Genomic DNA, 20,999 nt, shown 5'->3' on the forward strand with positions numbered 1-20,999 from the left:
CCGCCCTTCCTTGTCGCCTAGGTGAGGGGAGGCGGGCGCCGCAAGATGGCGGCCGCCGTCAGGGCCGGGCCGCGCCTGAGGGGAGCGGTGGAAGGAGAGGAGCTGGCCGGGCTCCCCGCCGAGCTGCGGGAGGAGCTGCGGGACGCTGTGGGCTCTGAGGGTGGCCTGGTGCCGTTCAGCTTGCTGAGGAGGCTGCACAGCGGGCTGCGGGAGGCAGGTGGGCTGTGCGGGGCCTGCTCGGCCGGGCCGCGCCGCTGTTAATGTCCGTTAAAATCCATTAAAATCCGTTAAAATCTGTTAAAATCCGTTAATCTCGACGTTTTCCCCCTCGCAGGCTCGCCGCTGTTTCTTTACCAGCTCCTGGAAGGCAGCGAGATCGCCGTGCCCGAGGTGCCGGTGCAGCCGCGGGTAGGTGAGGGTCGGTGCTGGGGTCAGGCCGGGAGCCCCCCAGCCCCGCAGCCCTGACGGGAGCTGTGCTCTGCCCCCAGAACCCCGAGCTGGTGGCACGGCTGGAGAGGATCAAGGCCAAGCTGGCCAACGAGGAGTACCGGCGGATGACCCGCAACGTCACCGGCCAGGTGAGGGGCCCGGACGCAGACGGTTCAGCCAGGAGAAAGAAAATCCAAATGTCCTACAGGCAAAAAACCGCCCTGCCCTGTCACACCAGTGTTAGCCACCTTCATCTTCAGGCTGGTACTGGTGTGAAGAACAGAAGTTGCTTAGCTTTCTAAGCCCGTGGTGCTGCCATCTGTGTCTGTGCATTGCCGACTGCCCCATCGTGGTTCATCCTCAAAAGCATGGCCAAAAGCAATCCGACAGCCAAATAAGTTTTCTTTATAGAGTGAATGCAATGCAGAGGGGAGGGGGACAGGGACCTGAGCAGCGTGCGCTGTGAATACCTGGGGACAGTAGATGTGGTGCTGAGGCCAGAGAGGAAGGACGGGGTTATGGGGAGAGTGCAATAGAAGACACTGACTTCTTGGAGCAGCTCACTATGCCGAAAGATGTCAGGTTTTGATGTGGGAGACCGAGCATCCTAGGTCAAATTTTTACTGTGAGCATTTGTGCTGCCATTCTCCGAACTGTTCTATATTTGCTATAGTTTTGAAGTGAACTCATTCATGCCCAGGTAAAAACTGGGTTGAGTGAGATCTTTGGGGACAGTGACCGTTTTGACAAGCCAGTCATGAACACAGCTGACAAGGTGAGACCCTCTAGGGTCTCTTACAGACAAACCTGCAGACTCCGTGTAGGAGAACACAAACTCCAGTAAATGCTTTGAGTTAAAATTACCCCTTCTTCTTGTCACCAAATCAGACCAGAAGCATAAATCCAGAAATCTCTGTGAAGGACCCCACGGGAGCTTCCCAAACTTCCGACTGGGCCTTGGGGATAGGACAAGGTTTTGGTATTGCTTTTATTCTGCAGTTAACATGAAAACACAACAGAACACAAGTTGTTTTAATCCCTTCCTTTAGGACATGAACCGAGGTGGAACGTTGGCTGACTTTGGGAGGCAAGGTGAGTTCTCGAGCCTTCTGCAGCCCAGCGGAGGCCGTTGCAGGCAGATTCACTCAGCAGTTTTGCAGCTTGCCCCCAGCCTTACCTAAAAGCAATCCTCTTTTCCCTCCTCCCCAGTTCGCTCCGTGAAAGCCGTGGTCATCACCGTCTTCAACTACATCGTCACCGTGGTGGCCGCGTTCGCCTGCACCTACCTGGGCAGCCAGTACGTCTTCGCGGAGACCGCGGCGGTGAGTGAGCCCCTCAGGCAGGAGCAGCAGGTGCTCCCCTGCACCCAACAGCAGCTTCACCGCTCACACGTGGTCACTGCTCTCGTTTTGTGTCCTCAGCGCGTCCTCTCGGCGGTAATTGTGGCCTCGGTGGTCGGCCTGGCGGAGCTCTACGTCATGGTGCGGACCCTCGAAGGGGACCTGGGGAAGCTGTAACCACGTGCAACCCCCCGAGCTGCGGTGCTCGCGCTGTGCTGGAGGCTTTGGGCCGCCCCAGGAGGCGTTGGTTTGGGGCAGGCTTATCTCTGCGTTGGCAGCTGGTGGACCTGAATGTTCCTGAGATGAATGGGGGATTGAAAAATCCCACAGCCGCGGAGCAAAGAGGGACCGGCTGTGAACTTTTACCACCCCAGCACGGAGAGGAGCGTGAGCTGGTGCGGTTCCAGCTCTGTGAAGCTGCTGTGCTTTCGTTCTGGAAATAAATAACCTCGTGTTTGTGACCGTGCGGCGCTGCCAGCACCTCAGAGCCATCGCTGCCACGAAGCTCCCCTCTCCCCCCGCGCCCCGCATCGTGCTCCCTCCTGCAGGACGCGGTGCCCTCGCTTTGCCTGTCCTCCCTGCTCCCACCTGGTCGCCTGCACACTTTAAGGAGCGCGTTACTCACTCGTTACTCACTCGTTACTCACTCGTGACCTGCCCCTGTCCACGTTTGGTGACGAGCGCTTTCCCTCTCCACGTAGATCGGGGTCCAGTGGGGTCAGCACCCAGCTTGGCCTTGACCCCAAACATTCAGCAAACAGGCAGCCCCTCCGTGGAGCTCGTACCGAGCCCTCACACGGGAAACGGATCACATTGGGGGCAGCCACATCGCCTCTCCTGCACCTGGGGGTGCCAAAAATTGCCCGGAGCCCCCTCTGAGGGCGAGAGACCCTGCTCGTGGAGCCCACCAGGTCCCAGTGGTGAGGAGGGGGCACAGCCGGACCCCGGGGGGATGCAAACACCTGGCAGGCGGGCAGAACGCCGGGGTGGGACATGGTGATTAGTGCTCGATGGCAGCTAAGCCCCTCTGGCAGCACGCTGCAATATCCGATACGGGGAAATCCCCCAGCACCTGCGAGCGTGCCCGCGGATTAGGGGCGGCCGCGCCGCAATCATCCGCAGATCCTGCCTCAGATTAAGGTATTTCTCCCAAAGATTAGGCGGGATTAAAGGGAGCCGGCCCCGCCACGGCCTCCCTGGCATTTAGGGTATTGGATGGCACCGCAGGGAGCGCGGGGCCCGGCGGTGATTCCGCACCCTCGTCAAATTGGGGCCGAAAACCCCGATATGGCTACGGCTCGCCCAGGTTGGTGATGGCCGCGCTGTAGATGAGGTCGGAGATGGAGCCCAGCGAGGTGGGGAGGCCCCGAGCGGGGCTGTGGGGTGCTGGCAGCGCGGGGACAACGGGGACAATGGGGACGGTGCCGTCGGGGGGCACGGCGGGCAGGTCCCGCTCCCCGGGCGGTGACGGTGGCGGCTCCGGTTTGGCGCTGCGGATCCTGCGGGCACGGCGGTTCTGGAACCAGACCTGGGGGGAGGCAAAGAGACACCAGGAGGGACGGAGGGAGCTTGGGGATGGCCTGTAGGGTGAGGAGTGGGGTCCCGGGGATGGGGATGGGGGGATCCCGGCCCCGCTCACCTGGATCTTGGCCTCGGGCAGCTGCGTGAGCTCGGCCAGGCGCTCCCGGGTGGCGATGTCCGGGTAGGGCACGGCGGCGAAGGCTCGCTCCAGCTCCCACAGCTGCCCCCGGCTGAACGTGGTTCGCCGCCTCTTCCGTGGCCCCCCCGGGGGTCCCGGGGACCGGTTTTCCCCCTCCACCGCCGCTGCTTTCCCCCTCCCGTTGCCCGGTCCGCCCGCCCCGTCGGGGAAGCGGAGCAGCGCCTGGGGGGCGCGGGAGGTGCCCGGGGCCGCGCTCATCCTGCCCGGTTCCCCCCCAGCCCCGCCGCCAACCCCGCTTTTTATCCCCTCCCGGGAGAAGGGGGGGGAAACCGGGACCGCCCCGAGCGGGCGGTGCTCACCGGGCCCCCCCCAGCTCTCCCCTCCCCGGTTCTCTCCCGGGGATGCTTCCCCGCTCGGTGCCCCCCGACGGCAGCACCCTACAGGCCTCGGGGTGGTGCCCCCAGCACCTCCAGCCCCCAGGAACCCCCCCAGCTCCCAGCACTTCCCCCCCCTCGACGGTTCCCCCCCAAAAAAGGGGGCACCCAGAGGAACCCAAACCAAGGAGGGGGGCTCGGGGGATCCAGCACCAGCCCAACTGACACCGCAGCCCCCCCGAGCCCCCTCCCCGGGATAAAACGACCCCATGCAGCACCCGCCGCCTGCCCCCAGCCTCATTCCAACCCCCCCCCCCGTGTCACCACAGCTCTCCCGCGGGGCTGGCACGGGTGAATGTTTAACCGAGCCGTGGTACCAGTTTGCGCCGTGGCTCCCAGTGGGGCCAAGCGGGCGCCGCCACCGCCGCCCCCGACAAGGGGCGCGGGGGGCGAATGGAGCCCCGACGGGGCGCACGGCCCAGAACGCTGCCACGGGGCCAGCAGCGAGCGTAAGTCCATGGGGGACGGAGGGGACTGAGGTCACCCCGTGCCATAGCGACCGGGGCCTGAGCAGCCAACGTGGCCGCCTGGGTGGCTGGGAGGGGAGCTGGGACCCTAAAAATGCTGGGGTGGGGGGAATGGGGTGGCCCTGTGTGGGGATGGTGGGGAAGCTGCACGCCGAACTCTGCCAGGTGCTGGGGGTGCAGCTGGGACAGAAGGAAAGCAGGAGCATGGCTGGGGGTCCCTCTCCTTGGGGGTGCCCTGCTGTGGGGTCACCCACCACCCTGCACCCCCTTTTTATTCCCCCAAGGAGCCCCGGAGCGGAGCAGGAGGGACCCGTGGAGGGCAGAGAAACGCGCCTGAGGGTGGTGCTGAGGTAAGGGGGACGTGGCAGATCTGGGGACACGGCAGGGACCAGACAAAACATCAACCTCACCTGGTCCAGGGGCGCAGCGGGGGTCCCCACACAGTGCCACCTCTGTGTCCCCCCACACCCTCACGTTAGGGTCCGGCCACTGACCTGCACCGAGACGCGCCGAGGGGACCGGCGGGTGGTGCACAGCCTGGGCGACGGCACCGTCCACGTAAGTTCCACCTCCCCACAGGGTCCAGGAGCCGTGGACCCCCCCAAAAAAAAAAAACAACCCACCGCCACCGTCCCCAGGTGAGCGCGGCCAGGCACGACGCCACCTTCGGGTTCAGCGCCGTCTTCGACGCGGGCGCCTCGCAGGAGGCCGTGTTCGAGGGCAGCGGCATGAGGCAGCTGGTGGAGCTGGCGATCGACGGGTGAGCCCCCCCCCGGAGCCCCCCAGCCCCACGTCCCCACCACCTGGGAGCTGTGCAGGCCTCAGCGGGAGGTTTGCATTGCCGGGATGGGGCCGGGAGGTGGCATCTCCACACCGCAGCCCCGGGGCCGTGCCTGAGGCTCGCCCTCCTTCTCCAGCTTCTCCTGCACCGTCTTCGCCTTCGGACAGACGGGCTCGGGGAAGACCTACACCCTGATGGGGCCTCTGGGGCAGGTACAGCAGCGGCCTCGAGAGCAGGACGGGCTCCTGACGGCCCGGGGTGGGGGGTCAGGACGCATTGTGACCCCCCTCGGTCTCCGCAGAGCGAGGCCCCGGCGGTGCTGGGGCTGATGCAGAGATCCTTCGCCTGCCTCCTGGAGCACAGCCGCAGCCACGGCCCCGGCCTGGCGCTCAGTGCCTCCTACCTGGAGATCTACAACGAGCAGGTAAGCGCTCACCCGGCCCCGCCGCCACCCCCTTGCCCCATCCCCGCTGCCTCCCCTTCTCTGCCATCCGTCTGTCTGTCTGTCCCCTCCCCAGGTCAGGGACCTGCTGAGCCCGGGGCCGCCGTGCGCCCTGCCCCTGCGCTGGAGCAAAACCCGCGGCTTCTACGCCGAGAACCAGCTGAGCGTGGATTTTGAGAGCCTGGAGACCATCATCGACCTCCTCCTGCAAGGTGCCGGGGCTGGGACCGTGCCGGGGGGGCACGTTTGGGAGGTGCTGGACCTGGTGGTGGTGGTGGTGGTGCCGGGCAGGGGGCGGCGTGCCCAACCTGCAGCTCTCCATCCCGGCAGGTTCCCGGAGGCGCCGGACCTCTGCGCACGCCCTCAACAAGCACTCGAGCCGCAGCCACGCTCTGCTGACCATCCGCATCCGCAGCCGAGCCGTGAGCACAAATCCTGCTCCGGGCAAAACGGGAGGGCTGGGGGGGGGGGATTTGGCTCTCCGGCTGTTTCCTCCTCTCCCCGAGGATGTTTTGGTGGGGCTGGGCACCGCAGTGGGCAACGGGGAAGGGGCAGGAGGGATGCAGGAGCAGGGTGTGACCCCGCAGGGTGTGTTTTCCCCCCTCCAGCCCAGCAGCAGCCCCGGCAAGCAGGGCACGCTGTGCTTCGTGGATCTGGCCGGCAGCGAGCGGGTGAAGGACACCGGCTCCACCGGGGAGCTGTGTGTGGAGGCCAACAACATCAACCGCAGCCTGCTGGCGCTGGGTAAGAGCTGGGGACCCCCTGCAGCAGCTGCCGGACCCCGTTACGGCCCCGATGCGTATTTTGTGGCTCGTCCTCCCTCAGGACACTGCATCTCCCTGCTGGCCAAGCCCCAGGGGAAGCGGACACACATCCCCTACAGGGACAGCAAGCTCACCCGGCTGCTGGCCCGCTCGCTGGGCGGCTGGGGCGTCACGCTGATGGTACGTGCGTGGAGGAGGCTGGGCAGGGGGGTTTTGGGGTGCACGGAGCCCCACGGAGGGGAAGGCTGGACGGGGATGGGGATCACCCTGGCTGGAGGCTCACCTACTGCTCCTTGTTGTTGCCAGGTCGCCTGCATCTCCCCATCCTCGCGCTGCCTCTCGGAGACGCTGAGCACCCTGCACTACGCCAGCCGGGCCCGCAGGGTCACCACCAGACCCGTGGCCAACAGGGTAGGGCTGCGGGGCAGGGGCAGGATGCTCGGCCCCGCTGCCGGGACCCTCCCCGAGCCACCCCTTGGTGCTCCCAGGTCCCCCGGGAGAAGCTGCTGCAAAGCTTGGAGGAAGAGATCCGGGCCCTGCAGCTGGAGAACCTCTCCCTGCGCCAGCAGCTCTGCCTGCCCACGGTGCCCACGAGGAGCGGGGAGGTGCTGGGGACCCCCCCGAGGCCGGGGGCACAGCCGGGCTGGGTGGGCAGGTCCGGCCCCGGGGGGCCACGCTGCTCCCCACCCGAAGGGCAGCTCCTGGCGGAGGGAGCCCCAGCCTGGCCCAGCCTCTACGGCCTCCTGCGGGACTTCGTGGTGGAGAACGAGCAGCTCAGGTACGGGGGGGTCCTGCTGGAACGTGCAGGACCCACAAAAAGGGGCTCCAGGAGCCGGAGAGCCCCCCGGTTGTGCAGCACTCAGTGCCTGCCTCTGAGGGATGTGGATGTTTGCCCCAGGGAGGCTCTGTAGGCAGGGCTGGGAGGCTCCCTGCAGGCTGCCCATGCCCTACCCTGCTCCCTCCCTGCTCCCCAGGCAGCCCCACAAGTCCCCAGACCCTGGCGGTGACATCCCATCCTACAGAGCCCCCCGCAGCTCCTGTGGCAGCCAGGTCCCTCTCCGGAGCACCCACGTCCCACTCGGCCACCCCACGCAGCTCCAGCAGCCCCACGCGATGCCCACCTCCGGGCACCAGCTGCCGGTGAGCGCGGGGACCCCGGGCACCCCGTGGGGGCTGCAGGGAGCCTGCACCAACACCCGCTGCCCTCTCCCTCCTGCAGAAACTGTCTCCAGCCTCCGGTTGCCCCCAGTGCTGCCCCGGTCTGCCTGATGCCCTCGTGCCCCAGGTATGTTTTGTGTCCCTTCTGCTGGGGCAGGCAGGGCACAGCAGCACCCTCACAGCTCCACTTGGCCCCCAGGTGCTGCCGGGGCTCCCCGTGCCACAGCCGGTCCCTGTTGGCATCCCGCTGCCCGGCCAGGAGGATGTGGCTCTGCCCAGCTCCCGGCCACAACAGGGAAAGAGGTGAGAGATGGGGATGGGGCCATCCCTGGGGCATCAGGAAAGCCCCGAGGACGTGGGGAGGCAGCAAGTTGGGATTTTGCTCACGGCAGGAGCTGGGGAAGGAGCAGGAGCTCGTCTCGGCGGCACGCGGTGCCACGGGACAGCCGGGAGCCACCGGGCCCCGAGTGCTGGCCCAGCCCCGAGAGAAAGGTCGAGCCTTCGGCCCCGCCGTGGCCAGGCCCAGGTCTGCTGGAGCCTGGAGGTGAGCGGGGTGGGACGGGCAGAGCCTCAGGGTCTGGCACCTGCCCTATAGGGCTGCGGGCCTGATCCTAGGGGGCTGGAGACCTGACCCTGGTGGCTCCCGGCTGCCAGCCGCCGGAGCCGTGCCTCTGCCGCAGTGGGAAGAGGCCCTGGGGTGGCTGGCGGAGCAGATCTGAGCAGCCACAGCCTCACCGGAGCCAGGACCAGCAGAGGGGACCCCGCATCCTGTAACCAGCCCCAGCCTGGCTGCAGCCGGAGGCACAACCACAGCCCCCCGGGGCACAACAGACCACGGGTGGCCCATCTCACCCCGACAGCCAGCCAGCCAGACAGACCGACCCTCCAGCCTGCTCGGCGCTCGTGGTTTATTGCGGTCTAGCTCCGGGCCGTGGTGCTGGGCCCTCTTCAGGTGCTCTCCTCCCCGGGCTGCGGGCAGTCCAGCCAGTACTGGGCGATGGAGCGCGGGTAGCGGGGCTGCACCAGGTCCACACGCTTGGTGCGCAGGTTGACGCGGTAGTAGTTGTCTGGGAGAGGGGGAAAAGGGGCTGTCAGCACGGCTTTGGGGCCACTACCAGCCCTCACCGCCAGCCCCATGACAACCCAGAGCTCGGGGATGGCGCAGAGCCAGACGAGCCCCCCCTCAGCCCCACGGGGGTCCCTGCAGCTCCCCAGCCTCACCCCCGACGAAGAAGTAGACGCTCTGCAGGGTCTCGCACTTGGATCCCGACAGCCAGTCACTTTCGGCGTCCATGGAGTCGGAGTCGTTCTGCAGCCAGCTCCAGAACCCCAAATTCAGCGAGCGTTGGCTCTTGTACCTCTTGCGCTGGCGGCGGGACTTCCTCCGGCGGGGCTGCTGCGACGCCACGTAGATCCTGCCGGCCATGGCAGCGTCCAGCTGCCCGGGGACCCCCCGCCAGTCTCTGCTGATGTACCGCGGGCCGCTCGCCCCGACTGGCAGGGAGGCAGAGGGTGAGTTAGGAGAGGGGCAGAGACATGCAGGAGCCAACATCAGCCCCACAGACAGCCCCCAGCGCCTGTCCCGTGGCATAAAGGGGGTCCGAAGGGACCCCACCCGCATGGGGTGTGTGATGGGGACATGGGGAGGCAGAGCCTGGATCCGATCCTTGCCAACCCCAAGGCTGGGAACAGCCCTGCTGGTGCTCTCCTCTTTTCCTTCTCTCATTTCTCCTGCCTGGGGTTGGGGTTTCCTACAGCATCCTTAGCCCCAGTGGGAATAAACAGCCCCAACAGTGACACTGCGGTGTGAGTGACTGGTGAGGGGCTCAGCAGGGGTGGGATGCGGGCTGAGCACAGGGGGTCGGGGCAAGGTGGGGTCCTACGCACAGCCTGGCACCGCGCTGCCTCCCAGCCCTGCACGTACTCATCCTGCTGCCGAAGAGGACCTGGAAGATGTCCTCCCAGCTGTCGCGGTTCATGAAGGCGTAGTGGTTGAACACGGTGGAGGGCGAGGACTTCTCGCACTCGGCCTGCGTGGGCTGGTGGGCGAAGTCATAGGACCAGTAGTACTTGCCTGCGGGATGGGCGCGGGGCCGTCAGCGCCCTGCTGGGGCACTCACAGCCCCCACGGGCAGCAGGGGGGGAGGTTTTGTGCCTTACCCTTGAAGAAATAAACTCGCTCGTTGCCGTGGAAGCTGTGTGCCGGGAGGGCGAAGGCGGCGTCGATGTTGTTGGGGATGCCTTCGAAGCCGTCCGAGATGTTGCGCGGGTACCCGGGGTCCAGGACCCCATCATCGAAGCGCCAGTACTGGCTGCCCTGGGGGCGTGATGGGAGCGGGGAGGGGTCAGCAAAGCGGTGTGGAGTCCCCGGGCATGGGTGCTCTGGGGACAGCCACGGCGATTTGGGGACCCACCTTGAAGAGGTAGGTCTTGCCCTGGCAGTTGATGCGGGTGAAGGCCGCGTCGATGGGGCCCTCGATGCCCCAGACGTCGCTGATGAGCTTGGGGTAGCCGGGCCGCACGCTGCTCTTGTCCAGCTCGTAGAAATACTTCCCTGAAGAGAGAGGGGAGGAGGGAGGTGAGAGGTGGGATGCCAGCTTGGCAGCACGTGCCGGGGAAAGGGCCCCGGGGTACCTCGGAAGGCGTAAAGGGATCCGTTCTTCAGGTCGGTGAAGGCGTTGAAAGGTTTCCTGCTGCACAGCTCCTCGGTTTCATCGCCGGAGCCCTCATCCGTGACCCCGTCGGAGGTGGTGGGCAGCTCCTGCACGGGCTTCTCCGTCTCCAGCAGCGGCTCCTCGGTGCCCCACTCGTCCTCCGACACCGTGGGCAGGGGCGTGGGGGGCTCCGTGGGAGCTCCTGTGGGCGCTGCCGGCCTGGTGGGTGGCTCCGTGCCGGTGTCGATGGGGAGGTCGTAGTCGAGGTAGTCGTCCTCTGGCAAGGCGAAGACATCTCCCCGGGTCACTGCGGGAGGGGACAGGTCAGTTCCAGGGAGCCCTGGGTGTCCCCACGCCGGGTTTGGGTGCTCCCAGCCCCGTGGCACCAAGCTGGGTGCCGAAAAAACCCGGCACAGCAGCACCCCAGTGCCAAATCCTAGCCCTGCCATCCCCCTGTGGACACGGGGGTGTGCAGAGAGGAGCCGGTGCTGGTGGCCTGGGACTCTGTTGGGAACCCCGAGACCCCCGAGCCCAGTGGCAGGAGCAGGGGGGGGCGGGGGGGCCAGTACCTTTGGTTTTGCAGACGGTGGAGTAGTCGCTGCAGCAGCTCTGGTAGTACACGCAGAGGGTGTCACACTGGCACTTCTGCAGCGAGTTGAAGCCCTCATCGCAGCGACCCTCACAGGACTCTGCAAGGGACACCAGGCACAGAAGGAGCACCGTGGGGTGAAGGCAGCCGTGGCCACATCCAGATTGAGGGCACCCAACACGGGCACCCACCCCTGGGGGCTACGGGGGCGCCGCTCCCCACTCCCCCCCACGCAGCCACGGTGCCCGCTTCGTGCAGGACCACGCTGGAGGGGATTCACCCAGGACACCCCCACCCTCACCCCGTCCCCACGCCCCCTTGAAGGGGCTCACCTTCAGCAGCACGGGCTGGGGCGAGCAGCAGGGCCAGCGCCAGGACAGGCAGCAGCAGCCTCATGGTGGGCAGCCGGGAGCGCAGCCCTCCTGCGACTGAGCGGGCTGGAGCGTGGCCGTCGCCGGGGCCCCAGCATCCGCTGTTTGCTCAGCCTGCCCCGGCCGGGGAAAGCAAACAGGGCAAGGTCAACGCACAGGGAGATGGGGCAGAGGCGCTCGCTGCCCCTGCCCGCTCACCCCCACAGCACGAGCTGAGCTCGAGCAGCCCTCGGAGGGCAAAGGGAAAAGCGCCGGGTTACCCTCTCCCAGAACAGCACCGTTTTTTGGGGGGGGATTTGGGGGATTTTCTCAATGGCAGACAGGCTGGAAGGAGAAGTGGGGAGCCCCAAGGGAGGCAGGGGCGGGATGGGGCCGCTGGCACCGCTGCGCCCACGGAGCAGGGGCCGGGGGTGAGTGGCCGGGTGGCAGAGGGGAAGCCCCGTGCACTTTCGCTGCGGTAGGCAAACAAAAGGCTGTGTATTTTGCTCCCATCATTCCCTTTCCGACAAATCTTTTCAGTTACTAATTAATGTCGACTCAGCTCTTTCGACAGCTCCTGATAACTCCGGGATGGTTATTTAATCGGGGCAAGGAGCAAAAGCGCACGAGGCGATGGCAACGCCACCTCCAGCAGGTCTCCTGCCGGGGCAGGAGCTCCGCTGGGGTCTGCCCAGCCCGGGGTGGCAGCATCGCCACGATGGGCTTCAAAAAGTGACGGGTTTTGGGGAGAGAAGACGCCGAGCAGGCTGGCGGTGCCGCTGCCCTCTTCTCCAAGGGCTTTGCCTCTGCTGAGCGCAGTTCCCGGCACTGGCTGCTCCCACCTTTGCTGGGAAGAGTCCAGCTTGGTGTTGAGAAATGCGCTTCCACCCACAGGGAGAGCATTGGAGAGGCACCAGCAGCGGGCTAACGGGGCAGGGCTTCTCCTGCAGCCCCCCTCTGACCCCTCCTGCCCCTCGGTCCCGGCTGTGTCACCCCTGGTGCGAGCCCTGCGAGGCTTTTGGGGTGGCTGGGACGGGAAGGGCTGGGCTTGGAGCTGCTCCTGCTGATCAGCTCATCCCAAGCTCACCATCTGCCCTCCGGCTCCTCCTGGCCCCCACCAACCTCCCGGCAGATGTCTGCTGCTTGAAATCCCTCCCAAAAAGCAAAAGGAAGCGCAACAAAGCTCTCGGGGCTTGTCGGGGGGGAGCCGAAGGGAAGGGTTTGATTTTTGCCCCCCTCTGAGGCAGCCAACCCTCCTGCCGTGCCGCACCGCCACCCCTATCGCTGCCCCGGGACTGATAACAGCTTATCAGGAAATCTCCTACTGTTCTGTGCCGAGGGGCTGCCGCGGTCCTGCGCTGCTCGGGTCGCCTTGTTTGCTGTCTGCTGCCGTGAGCTGAGGTCCCCTTCCTGCGTCTGTCCCCGCGTATCGGATTCAGGGAGGATTAAAAGCGGCTCCGTGGCATTAAAACCTCAACTTGAATTTAAGTCCCAGTCTGAGCCGGCAGCAGCCTGCTTTTGGAGCCAAGGATTTAAGCTGCTCCTCCCAGCACTGGCGAGCAGCATCCCGAGCATTTCTGCCCAGAGCACGTCCGGCCTGGAAAAAGGAAAATAAAAGGGGCCCAGGCTGCCTCTGCTCTTTCCTTTTCTCATGCAAATCCCGAGCCCACCCAGAAGAGCTGCTCTGAATTTCCGCCATGGCCAGGGGAGCTGCTCGGCCCACCACAATGATGCAAAATACGTCCAAGCCACAGAGCCAAGAGGGCCACGGCCACGCTGTGACCACGGCCACCGCGGTGCCATCGCCCTGCGCCCCCTTCCCTGGCTCTGGGTGCGGAGAATCCCGGGGAGATCGGCCACAAGGGCAACAGGGGGGTGCCTGGGGGTGATGGGGGGACAGCAGGGGCTGCGAGAGGAGGGCTGGGGGTCCGGCAGAGCATCTGCAGCGAGGAGGGGGCTGCTGCGGAGGAGCCCCTCCTCGGAGAGGCGGCGCCTGGCACGGGTGACATCAGCTGCTGGGGAGCTGGGATGCTGAGCCTGGCCCTGGCGAGGCGGCTGTGCCATCGCTTCCAGCTCCATCCTCCCCCTCCAGCCCCACCCCACACAGCTCAGGGGTGTCCCCCCAAAAAACAAAACACAACAGGAGCAGCTGTCTGTTCCTGGCGGGCCCGGTGGGCGCTGAGGATGCTGCGCTAGGGGCTGCGGATGGTGCTCACCCTGCTCGTCTCCGTCTACAAACTCTGCCGCCTCTTCGCCATGTCGGGCGTGGAGAGGCTGGAGGTGCCCGAGTGCGTGAGCCAGGCGGGGTGCTGGGCTGCTGGCAGCTCCGGGGAGCGCCGTGAGGTTTCTCCCGGGGTGAACACGGACGTACGGGCAGCCCTGGAGCGCATCCTGCCCGCCCTGCAGCGCTCCATCGCCTGCGCCAAGCAGGCGGCCGGCCCCGCCGAGCTGAGGCAGGCCATCGGCGAGGTTTTCCAGCTGGTGGAGGAGGCCTGGGGGATGCCCACCTTGGGCAGGGACGTGGCCAAAGCGCTGTGCGACGTGATCCGCCTGGAGGGAGGCCTGGACCTGCTGCTCAACCTGCTCTACACGGCGGAGCTGGAGACCAAGTGCCAGGCGGGGAAGCTGCTGGAGCAGATCCTGGTGGCAGAAAACAGGTGAGTCTGCAAAAAGCCTTCCCTGCCTCACGCAGCAGGGATTTCTTCCACCCATGACCCTCATATTTCCCTGCTCCGGGCACTCCCAGCTCACCAAACCCCTCTGCAGCCCCCCACTTGCACGCGGGGTCCCTGGGCAATGCCCTGACCCGCGGCTGGAGGAGCAGGAGCAGCCCCAGCACGGGGGATACTGGCAAGGAGCGGGGTGTCCTCACGAGCCACCTCCAGCCCAGGGCCACCCAGGTGTCCCCAAAAAGCCCTCTGTGGGCAAGCTGGGGCAGGTTGGCTGGCCCAGAGCATCTGATCCAGAGGGTGAGAGGCACAACAACCCCTTAGCCTTAACCACAGAGGATGGAGCTGGTGCCCAGAGACTTCCTGCTGCTGATGGGGTGGAGTGGAGGCCATAAGGAGGGGGCTGTTTGGTGGCCCTGGGAGCCCCCAGCCCGTGGCTCCTAGATCAGAGGCTGGAGATGAACTCGCTGCACCCCGGGACAGGTGAGGGCAAGCAGCTGGCTCTGCCAGAGCATTGGCACGGATGGGAGTGTGTGCACACGTGTGCACGACGCATGTACAAGCATGCACACGGGGCACCCGGCACACCTGAGCGCACAGCCACCACCTGAACAGCCCCAGGGTTTCTCTCCATCCCCGTGGGTGCTGCTCATCCCTTTGCCCCAAACCCCAAATCAGCAGACAGCTCCTGAGGCCCCGTTTTTGGGGCCGGGCAGCCAGTTTTGGCGCAGTGCGCCCGAGCCTGGCCTGCCCCAAACCAGCACATTTGGAGCACGCTGAGGAAGCCTGGCCAGAGCTCATGGCCCTGCCCCAGCCTCAGGCACAACACATGGCACTGTCAGGTCGTGGACTCGCAGCCTGGCCCCCCCGGTGAGTGCCGTGGCAGGAAAAAGGAGCAGCAGCTAAATCGGGCAAGTCCATTAGGGTGGAATTAATCCCAGGAAACCGCTGGCACAGGCTGAGCACAGCACTTATCTTCCTGGCAGGAGACAGCACTGCTGGAGAGGCCATCTCTGCCCTGGGAGCAGGTTGTAGCCCCCAACCCCTCACTGCTCACCTGGGGGGCTGTGGCTGCCATTCGCCCCCTGGCTGAGCTGGGAGCCAGCCGCAGGGTGCAGGATTTTTTTTTTCCAGAGCTCTCCACAGTGTTTGCTGCCAAATCTGCCCCAAGGTCAGCCCCAGCCACGCGGGCTTCCCAGAAACGCCTGGCCTGCCTGCCAGCGTGGGGAGGCTGCGGTGCCCTCGGCCCCAGCATCGCTGGGGGGCAAAAAACGTCGCTGCCATCAAGGGTTTGGGCTCTGTGGGAACAGCAAGGGGCAGCTGTGCTTGTGAATGGAGCAGAGCCACTAAAATCATTTGTGTCTAAGGCCAGGAGAGTGTTGTTTCTCACACAGGACAGCCAAGTGCTTGTTGTTTCCCCCTTCTTCAGCCCACACCTTTTGGGCATGGCCACATCCAGGCACCTTGTTCTGGTCCCCGTGCAGGACAGCACAGGGCTGTGCGTGGCTGTGTCCCAGCAGGTGACAGAGCAGCCAGAGGAGAGCGCTGGCTGGGGGCAAACAGGTTTTCAGCCCAGAGCACGAAGCAGCTCACAGGAGAGCTGGCTGAACAGATCTGCCTGGCCTTAGCCCACCCTGCACTGCTGGTTCCTACACGTCTCACCCGGAGCTGGAGAGATGGGCACTGTGATCACCTCCTCCAAGGCCTGTCACATCTTGTGCTTCAGCCTGGTGGCACATCTGGCAGCTGAGACCCACAGGGAGACATCTGGCTGTCATGGGGCACTCACCACCAAGTCCTTGGGGGGGTCCGTGCGGTCCCACCTGCCCCTCACCCACCTGCACCTCTCCTTCCCGCAGGGATCGCATCGCTCGGATCGGTCTGGGGGTGATCCTGAATTTAGCCAAGGAGCGAGACATCCCCCCGCTGGCGCAGAGCGTCTCCGGCATCCTGGAGCACATGTTCAAGCACACGGAGGAGACCTGCTCCCAGCTCATCTCCGACGGGGGCCTGGATGCCATCCTCTACTGGTGCCGCTGGACGGACCCCGTCGTGCTGCGCCACTGCGCCATGGCCTTGGCCAACTGCGCCATGCACGGCGGGCAGGCCAACCAGCGCCTGATGATCGAGAAGAGGACGGCCGAGTGGCTTTTCCCGCTGGTGTTCTCACGGGACGACGAGCTGATCCGCCTGCACGCCTGCCTGGCCATCACGGTGCTGGCCACCAACAAGGAGATCGAGAAGGAGGTGGAGCGCTCGGGGACGCTGGCGCTCGTGGAGCCCTTCATCGCCTCGCTGGACCCGGAGCGCTTCGCCTGCCGCATGCTGGGCAGCAGCGACAGCAGCCAGGGCAGGACGGCCGAGGACCTGCAGCGCCTGGTCCCTTTGCTGGACAGCTCGAGGCTGGAGGCACAGTGCATCGCTGCCTTCTACCTGTGCGCCGAGGCTGCCATCAAAACCAGGCAGAAGCAAACCAAGGTAAAAGGGGAGGTCGGCCCCGGGGAAGGAGGTGCCAAAAGGGAAAGGCGCTGCCGCTGCATCCCGGTGTGGTTTGTGCCCCCTTGAGCTCACCCAGCATGAGGTTGGGGAAGCAAAGTGATGCTCCTTCCCTCTGTGTCCCCAGATTTTCAGCGAGATCGGGGCCACGCAGAGCCTGAAGCGGGTGGTGTGCTACTCCACCAGCAGCACCACCTCCTCCCTGGCCAAAAAGGTGCTGCGCATGATAGGGGAGGAGGTTCCTCGGCGCATCCTGCCCACGGTGCCCAACTGGAAGCCCTGTGAGGTGCAGACGTGGCTGCAGCAGATCGGATTCAACAAATACTGCCAGAGCTTCCTGGTAGGGCTGCGTGATGGGACAGGGGCACCTGCGGGGGTCCTTCTGCCCCATCCCACTGCAGAGGTGCAAAAATCTCACCCCAGAGGTTTCCCATGCCCAGCTGCCCCCCACACACACATCAGCACTGGGTGACCCTGCTGTCCTCTCCCACCTCCCTCTGCATGCACCAAGCAGGGGCTGCTGTCCCAGAGAGAAATTTTAGCCCAAATATTCGGGGACAGGGCTCTTGTGGGTGCCAGGCCTCCAGCAGTTCCACGGGCCTGAGCATGGTGCCAGCCAGACCCCACAGGTCTGGGTCTCCAGCCTGAATTTCTCTCGGCAGGACCACCAGGTGGACGGGGACATTCTCCTGAGGCTGACAGAGGAGGAGCTGCAGGAGGACCTGGGGATGGGCTCCAGCATCACCCGCAAGAGGTAGGAGCACTACCAGGGCATGCTGGCAGAGCCAGGGAGAAGGTGTGCACCTTCCTTTTCTTGCAAGGACAAGAAGAGGGATTCCCCAAAGGGGAAACCCGGGCTGCCAGGGCTTTTCCAGAGCAGGATGTGACCCAGGGGATGTGACGTGCAGGTGTGGGGTGGGGAAGAGGCCACCAATGGCATAGAAATGGAGGCAGGATGCTGCAGGTTACTCAGAAGAGGGTGAACTTACAGATCTCCTCATCCCTTAGCTGAGCTCCTCGTGCCTCTGCGCCCTGAGGACCAGCACAACCAGAGCCACGCAGACTTTTGTCCCCATTTTGTTCATTCTGCACCACGGCACGTTGGCACACCCCCTCTGACGCAGCTAAAGACGTGCTACCAAACATCTCTCTGTCTTTCCTGGTCCAGCAGGGAAAGGGGGCCTTCCCCACGCTTCTACTTCTCCCTCTGCCAGGTTTTTCCGGGAGCTGACGGAGCTGAAAACCTTCGCCAACTACTCCACCTGCGACCGCAGCAACCTGGCCGACTGGCTGGGCGGCATCGACCCCCGGTTCCGGCAGTACACCTACAACCTGCTGACCTGCGGCATCAACCGCAGCTTCCTGCACCGCGTGACGGAGCAGCAGCTGCAGGACGACTGCCACATCGCCACCGGCTTCCACCGTGTCCGCATCCTCTCCGCCGCCAGGGGTGCGGGTGCCGCCGCCGCCGGCTGCGCGGGGACGAGCGCTGGGGGTTGTTTGGGATGAGTGCTTGGCTGTTTTGTAATTTTTGCTTGCTGTTTGTTGTGCTTTAGAAATGCTTCACTCCCCTATAACGCTGCAAACTGCGTCGGATGGCACCGATGTGTTTATCAGCTACCGGAGGAGCACCGGCTCGCAGCTGGCCAGGTGGGTGCTGTGGGCAGCGTCACGGCGCTGGGACAAGAGCACGAAGGGGTGGGGGGAGGCTGCCAAAATCTGCTGTGCAGATGGGGACTAAAAGCACCAAAACTTCACGGTGATCCTGCAAATTCCCAGTCCCATCGCTGCCATCCTGTGCCACTGACTCACCCTCTTGTACTGTGCCGGTGGAGCCGCAGGAGGTGGCAGCAGGGTGCTGGTGTCCTGCTCCTTATCTTCCCCACGAGCCCAGCCACCTGTAAGCAGGCTGGGCTGGCAGCTGGCACCTCAAGGACCGTGCCCTCTGCTGCTCCTCGGTCTCACAACGTCTTGGCCGACGTGGTGGGACAGCACACGAAGCCCGGGCGCCGTCTCCTCTCGCCCCCCAGCCTGCTGAAGGTCCACCTGCAGCTGCACGGCTTCAGCGTCTTCATCGACGTGGAGAAGCTGGAGGCAGGGAAGTTCGAGGACAAGCTGATCCAGAGCGTCCTGAGCGCCCGTAACTTCGTGCTGGTCCTCTCGCCCAACGCGCTGGATAAGTGCATGGCAGACCCCGAGTGCAAGGACTGGGTGCACAAGGTAGGAGATGCCAATGGATGGGGGCCCGGTGGCGTTGGGCTGGCGCAGGCCATAACCCCGAGCACTTGGTGTTCCTGCAGGAGATTGTGACGGCCCTGAACTCCGGCAAGAACATTGTACCTGTTACAGACCATTTTGAGTGGCCTGACCCAGAAACCCTCCCCAAGGACATGAGGGCCGTCCTGAAATTTAATGGCATCAAGTAAGTAGGAGGAACCGGCCCCGCAGGGCTGATTCCTCGACACGAGCAGAGGACGGCTTGCATAAGCAGTAGCAAAGAGCACAAGGAAACTGGGGAGATGAGGGAGGTAGAAGAGGCCAAAGGGGAGCTGAGTCACTTCAGATACTCCGGAGCACGAGGGAGCAAAGGTCCCCACCATGGTTCTGCTCTGGATCGCGGAGCTGCCACCCCACTGCCGATGGGAGGACGCCCGTTCTTGGCCCCCCAGTGCCCCAGGCAGGAGCTTCCCGAGCTGCCCGCAGCCCTCCTGCCCTGCATTCCCCAAGGGGAAGGGGTTTTGCTGTGGCATTCAGTGTTTCTGCATTCCCCAAGGGGAAAAGGGGTGCTCCCGGAGAGCTGGGGTGCAGGAAGGGGGACTGCCGCCTGGCTCACATGCACTGAGCTGGCTCGTGGCATCTCGCACAAAAAAAAAAAATTAACTTTGGGTTTCCTCTCAAACGCAGATGGTCCCACGAGTACCAGGAAGCCACGATCGACAAAATCATCCGCTTTCTCCAGGGCCGGTCCTCCCGGGATTCCTCGGCGGGGTCGGAGAACGGCCTGGACTGTTTGCCTGCTCCTGGGCAGACCTAGGAGCAGCACGGCTGCCTCAGCCCCTCCGCAGACTTATCCAGGTGACCCCTATTTACGTGGGGCCAAGTTTCTCCCTCTAGATTTTCCCCCATCCTAGTACCGTCCCTACCCTCTCTCTCCCTCAGGACCTGACACCTCTTGGCTTGAGACCAGGCCGTGGCTCAGGCAGCCATGGGGCGTTAGCCCCCCCTTCACCCTCCAAATGCAAGCCCTTGGGGCTGAAAGGCCAGCGCTCCCTCGTAGGGTGCCCGGTGAGCCTCCAGGGCAGCCCCTGGGATGGATGAGCCGTTTTTCAGGCCATCCCTTGGGGCAGCAGGACCTGCAGGCTGAGCCTCCCGCAGTGCAGGGGGTGCAGGGGGGACCAGGACAGTGCAGCCCCCCTGCAGAAGGCTGCAGCTCCCCCCAGAGATGAAGCCAAAGAGGAGGCAGCTTCCAAGGAGCTAAAGTTGTGGGGTTTTCCAGGGGTTCTCGCTGCAGGAGGACACCATGGCCTCTGCTGGGTGCTGCAGGAACATCGGTGTGGGTGGGAAAGAGCAAATAAAAGCTAAGCCCTAACAAAATCCCTGTGTTTGGGAAAGATAACACGCACGGGCCTTCCAAACTGCTCGGCAGAAGCTTTCTCTTCCCCAGCAATATCCCTTTATCACCCGAGCTTGCTCCCTCCTCGAGGCCTTTCTCCTCCTAATGCTGCAAAACCACTTTGTGCTCTTAGCTCTGGTGGCAGAGGTTTGGCTTTAGGTCACAGGAAGTTTCCAAAGGGTCTTTACAAAAAAAAAAAAGTGCTTTTAAACCACCACCTTTCCCTCCATCCGGTGCCTCAGCTTTACCACTTTTATCAGGTGTATTTATTTATCTGTAAGGCACAGGAGGCTGGATTGCGACTCTGCAAAACGTATATCCAGGCAGATATGGACGATGCTAACTGCTGCACTGTACTTGTGGGGATGTTTTCCAGTGGCTGCATTTTATTCTGTTGTTGGTGCTCCACAGCAGATCTCCAACGGTCTGTTCCTTCGAGCAGGGGCTGGCACATCCCTTTGTGGCCTAGCACTTACCCCGACAGCCCTGGCTAAGCTCCTCTGGCTCAGGGACGTCCCCACGCTGCTGGATGCAATACCAAATAGCACTTGTTTCCTTTTACCAGCTTCTTCCCAACGCCCACCAGATCTTTTTTGTAGCTACTCACCTTGAAATATCAGGTAAGAGCCGCGGTTGACGCAAAGGGCAGGTGAAGGCTGCTAGGTGTGAGCACAGGCTGAGAGCACCCCGACACGCCTCTGAATTCTGCCCTCCTGGCCTTGTCCTGCTTCTCACACCTGCTTGGATGGTGATCAGGCTTTCAACAACATGGCATTTTGCAATTAGGACCAGACACTGCAACTCCTACCTGTGTTCTTCTGTTTTGGTGCAGAGCACAGTTACTAACGCAAAAGACTTCCTCACTCAGGACACACTCGAGCAAGCCATGCCCAGGGAGCGCCAGCCCGCCCAGCACTCTGGGGATCAGGCTGATGCAGTAGAAAATTCCTCAGCCTGTCCCTGCTCAGGCTAACCCACCCTTTCCAGGAGGCAATGAGGAGGCACAGCTATGTTCCAGCCCACAAGCACTCACCTTGGCTCTCCGTGAAGCCTTGCTACCTGCCTTAGCTGGCATGACACATAACTGCACATAAACACAACTCCTTTTGGCTTGGATTTATGAGCATATCGTAAGAAGAAAAGTAAGTTAAAT

The 20,999-nt window shown here is 64.0% G+C and overlaps 5 protein-coding genes across 6 annotated transcripts; 3 read left to right on the top strand and 2 right to left on the bottom strand.

Annotated features, from left to right (window-relative positions):
- The first annotated feature begins 27 nt into the window (after window positions 1-27).
- On the top strand, window positions 28-2,230 carry VMA12 (vacuolar ATPase assembly factor VMA12). Of its 2 annotated transcripts, XM_084299867.1 has the most exons (6): window positions 28-217; window positions 335-408; window positions 489-578; window positions 1,479-1,521; window positions 1,639-1,751; window positions 1,851-2,230. In XM_084299867.1, the coding sequence occupies exons 1-6, from the start codon at window positions 46-48 to the stop codon at window positions 1,944-1,946; spliced, it is 588 nt and encodes a 195-aa protein (XP_084155993.1). In that variant the 5' UTR covers window positions 28-45; the 3' UTR covers window positions 1,947-2,230. The 2 variants fall into 2 exon arrangements, with proteins under 2 accessions (XP_084155993.1, XP_084155992.1); XM_084299866.1 differs by having other exon boundaries at window positions 1,639-2,230.
- On the top strand, window positions 2,072-8,249 carry KIF12 (kinesin family member 12; the record flags this gene model as incomplete). Its single annotated transcript, XM_084299940.1, is given in 19 exon segments — window positions 2,072-2,164; window positions 2,839-2,909; window positions 4,615-4,680; window positions 4,810-4,888; window positions 4,969-5,090; window positions 5,248-5,323; window positions 5,413-5,535; window positions 5,630-5,765; window positions 5,884-5,975; window positions 6,162-6,297; window positions 6,379-6,497; window positions 6,624-6,728; window positions 6,806-7,095; window positions 7,292-7,457; window positions 7,537-7,602; window positions 7,675-7,778; window positions 7,868-8,068; window positions 8,070-8,086; window positions 8,089-8,249. Coding segments are annotated over 19 exon segments (2,223 nt in total).
- SEBOX (SEBOX homeobox) lies at window positions 3,061-3,687 on the bottom strand (the record flags this gene model as incomplete). Its single annotated transcript, XM_084299538.1, has 2 exons — window positions 3,061-3,297; window positions 3,409-3,687. 2 exons carry the CDS (start codon window positions 3,685-3,687, stop codon window positions 3,061-3,063), a joined length of 516 nt encoding a protein of 171 aa, XP_084155664.1.
- Window positions 8,250-8,406: 157 nt separating the features above from the next.
- Window positions 8,407-11,129, bottom strand: VTN (vitronectin). The gene is made up of 8 exons (XM_084299906.1): window positions 11,051-11,129; window positions 10,699-10,818; window positions 10,110-10,436; window positions 9,890-10,029; window positions 9,636-9,792; window positions 9,400-9,549; window positions 8,697-8,969; window positions 8,407-8,542 (listed from the first exon to the last, which is right to left on the bottom strand). Exons 1-8 carry the CDS (start codon window positions 11,112-11,114, stop codon window positions 8,424-8,426), a joined length of 1,350 nt encoding a protein of 449 aa, XP_084156032.1. The 5' UTR covers window positions 11,115-11,129; the 3' UTR covers window positions 8,407-8,423.
- A 2,144-nt stretch (window positions 11,130-13,273) lies between these two features.
- On the top strand, window positions 13,274-19,267 carry SARM1 (sterile alpha and TIR motif containing 1; the record flags this gene model as incomplete). The annotated part of the gene is made up of 9 exons (XM_084299554.1): window positions 13,274-13,725; window positions 15,597-16,215; window positions 16,361-16,573; window positions 16,896-16,987; window positions 17,448-17,683; window positions 17,790-17,883; window positions 18,264-18,453; window positions 18,534-18,655; window positions 19,138-19,267. 9 exons carry the CDS (start codon window positions 13,274-13,276, stop codon window positions 19,265-19,267), a joined length of 2,148 nt encoding a protein of 715 aa, XP_084155680.1.
- Window positions 19,268-20,999: the final 1,732 nt, after the last annotated feature.

This window comes from Netta rufina, assembly GCF_964035555.1.
Source record: "Netta rufina genome assembly, chromosome: 21".
Classification (NCBI taxonomy): Eukaryota; Metazoa; Chordata; class Aves; order Anseriformes; family Anatidae; genus Netta; species Netta rufina.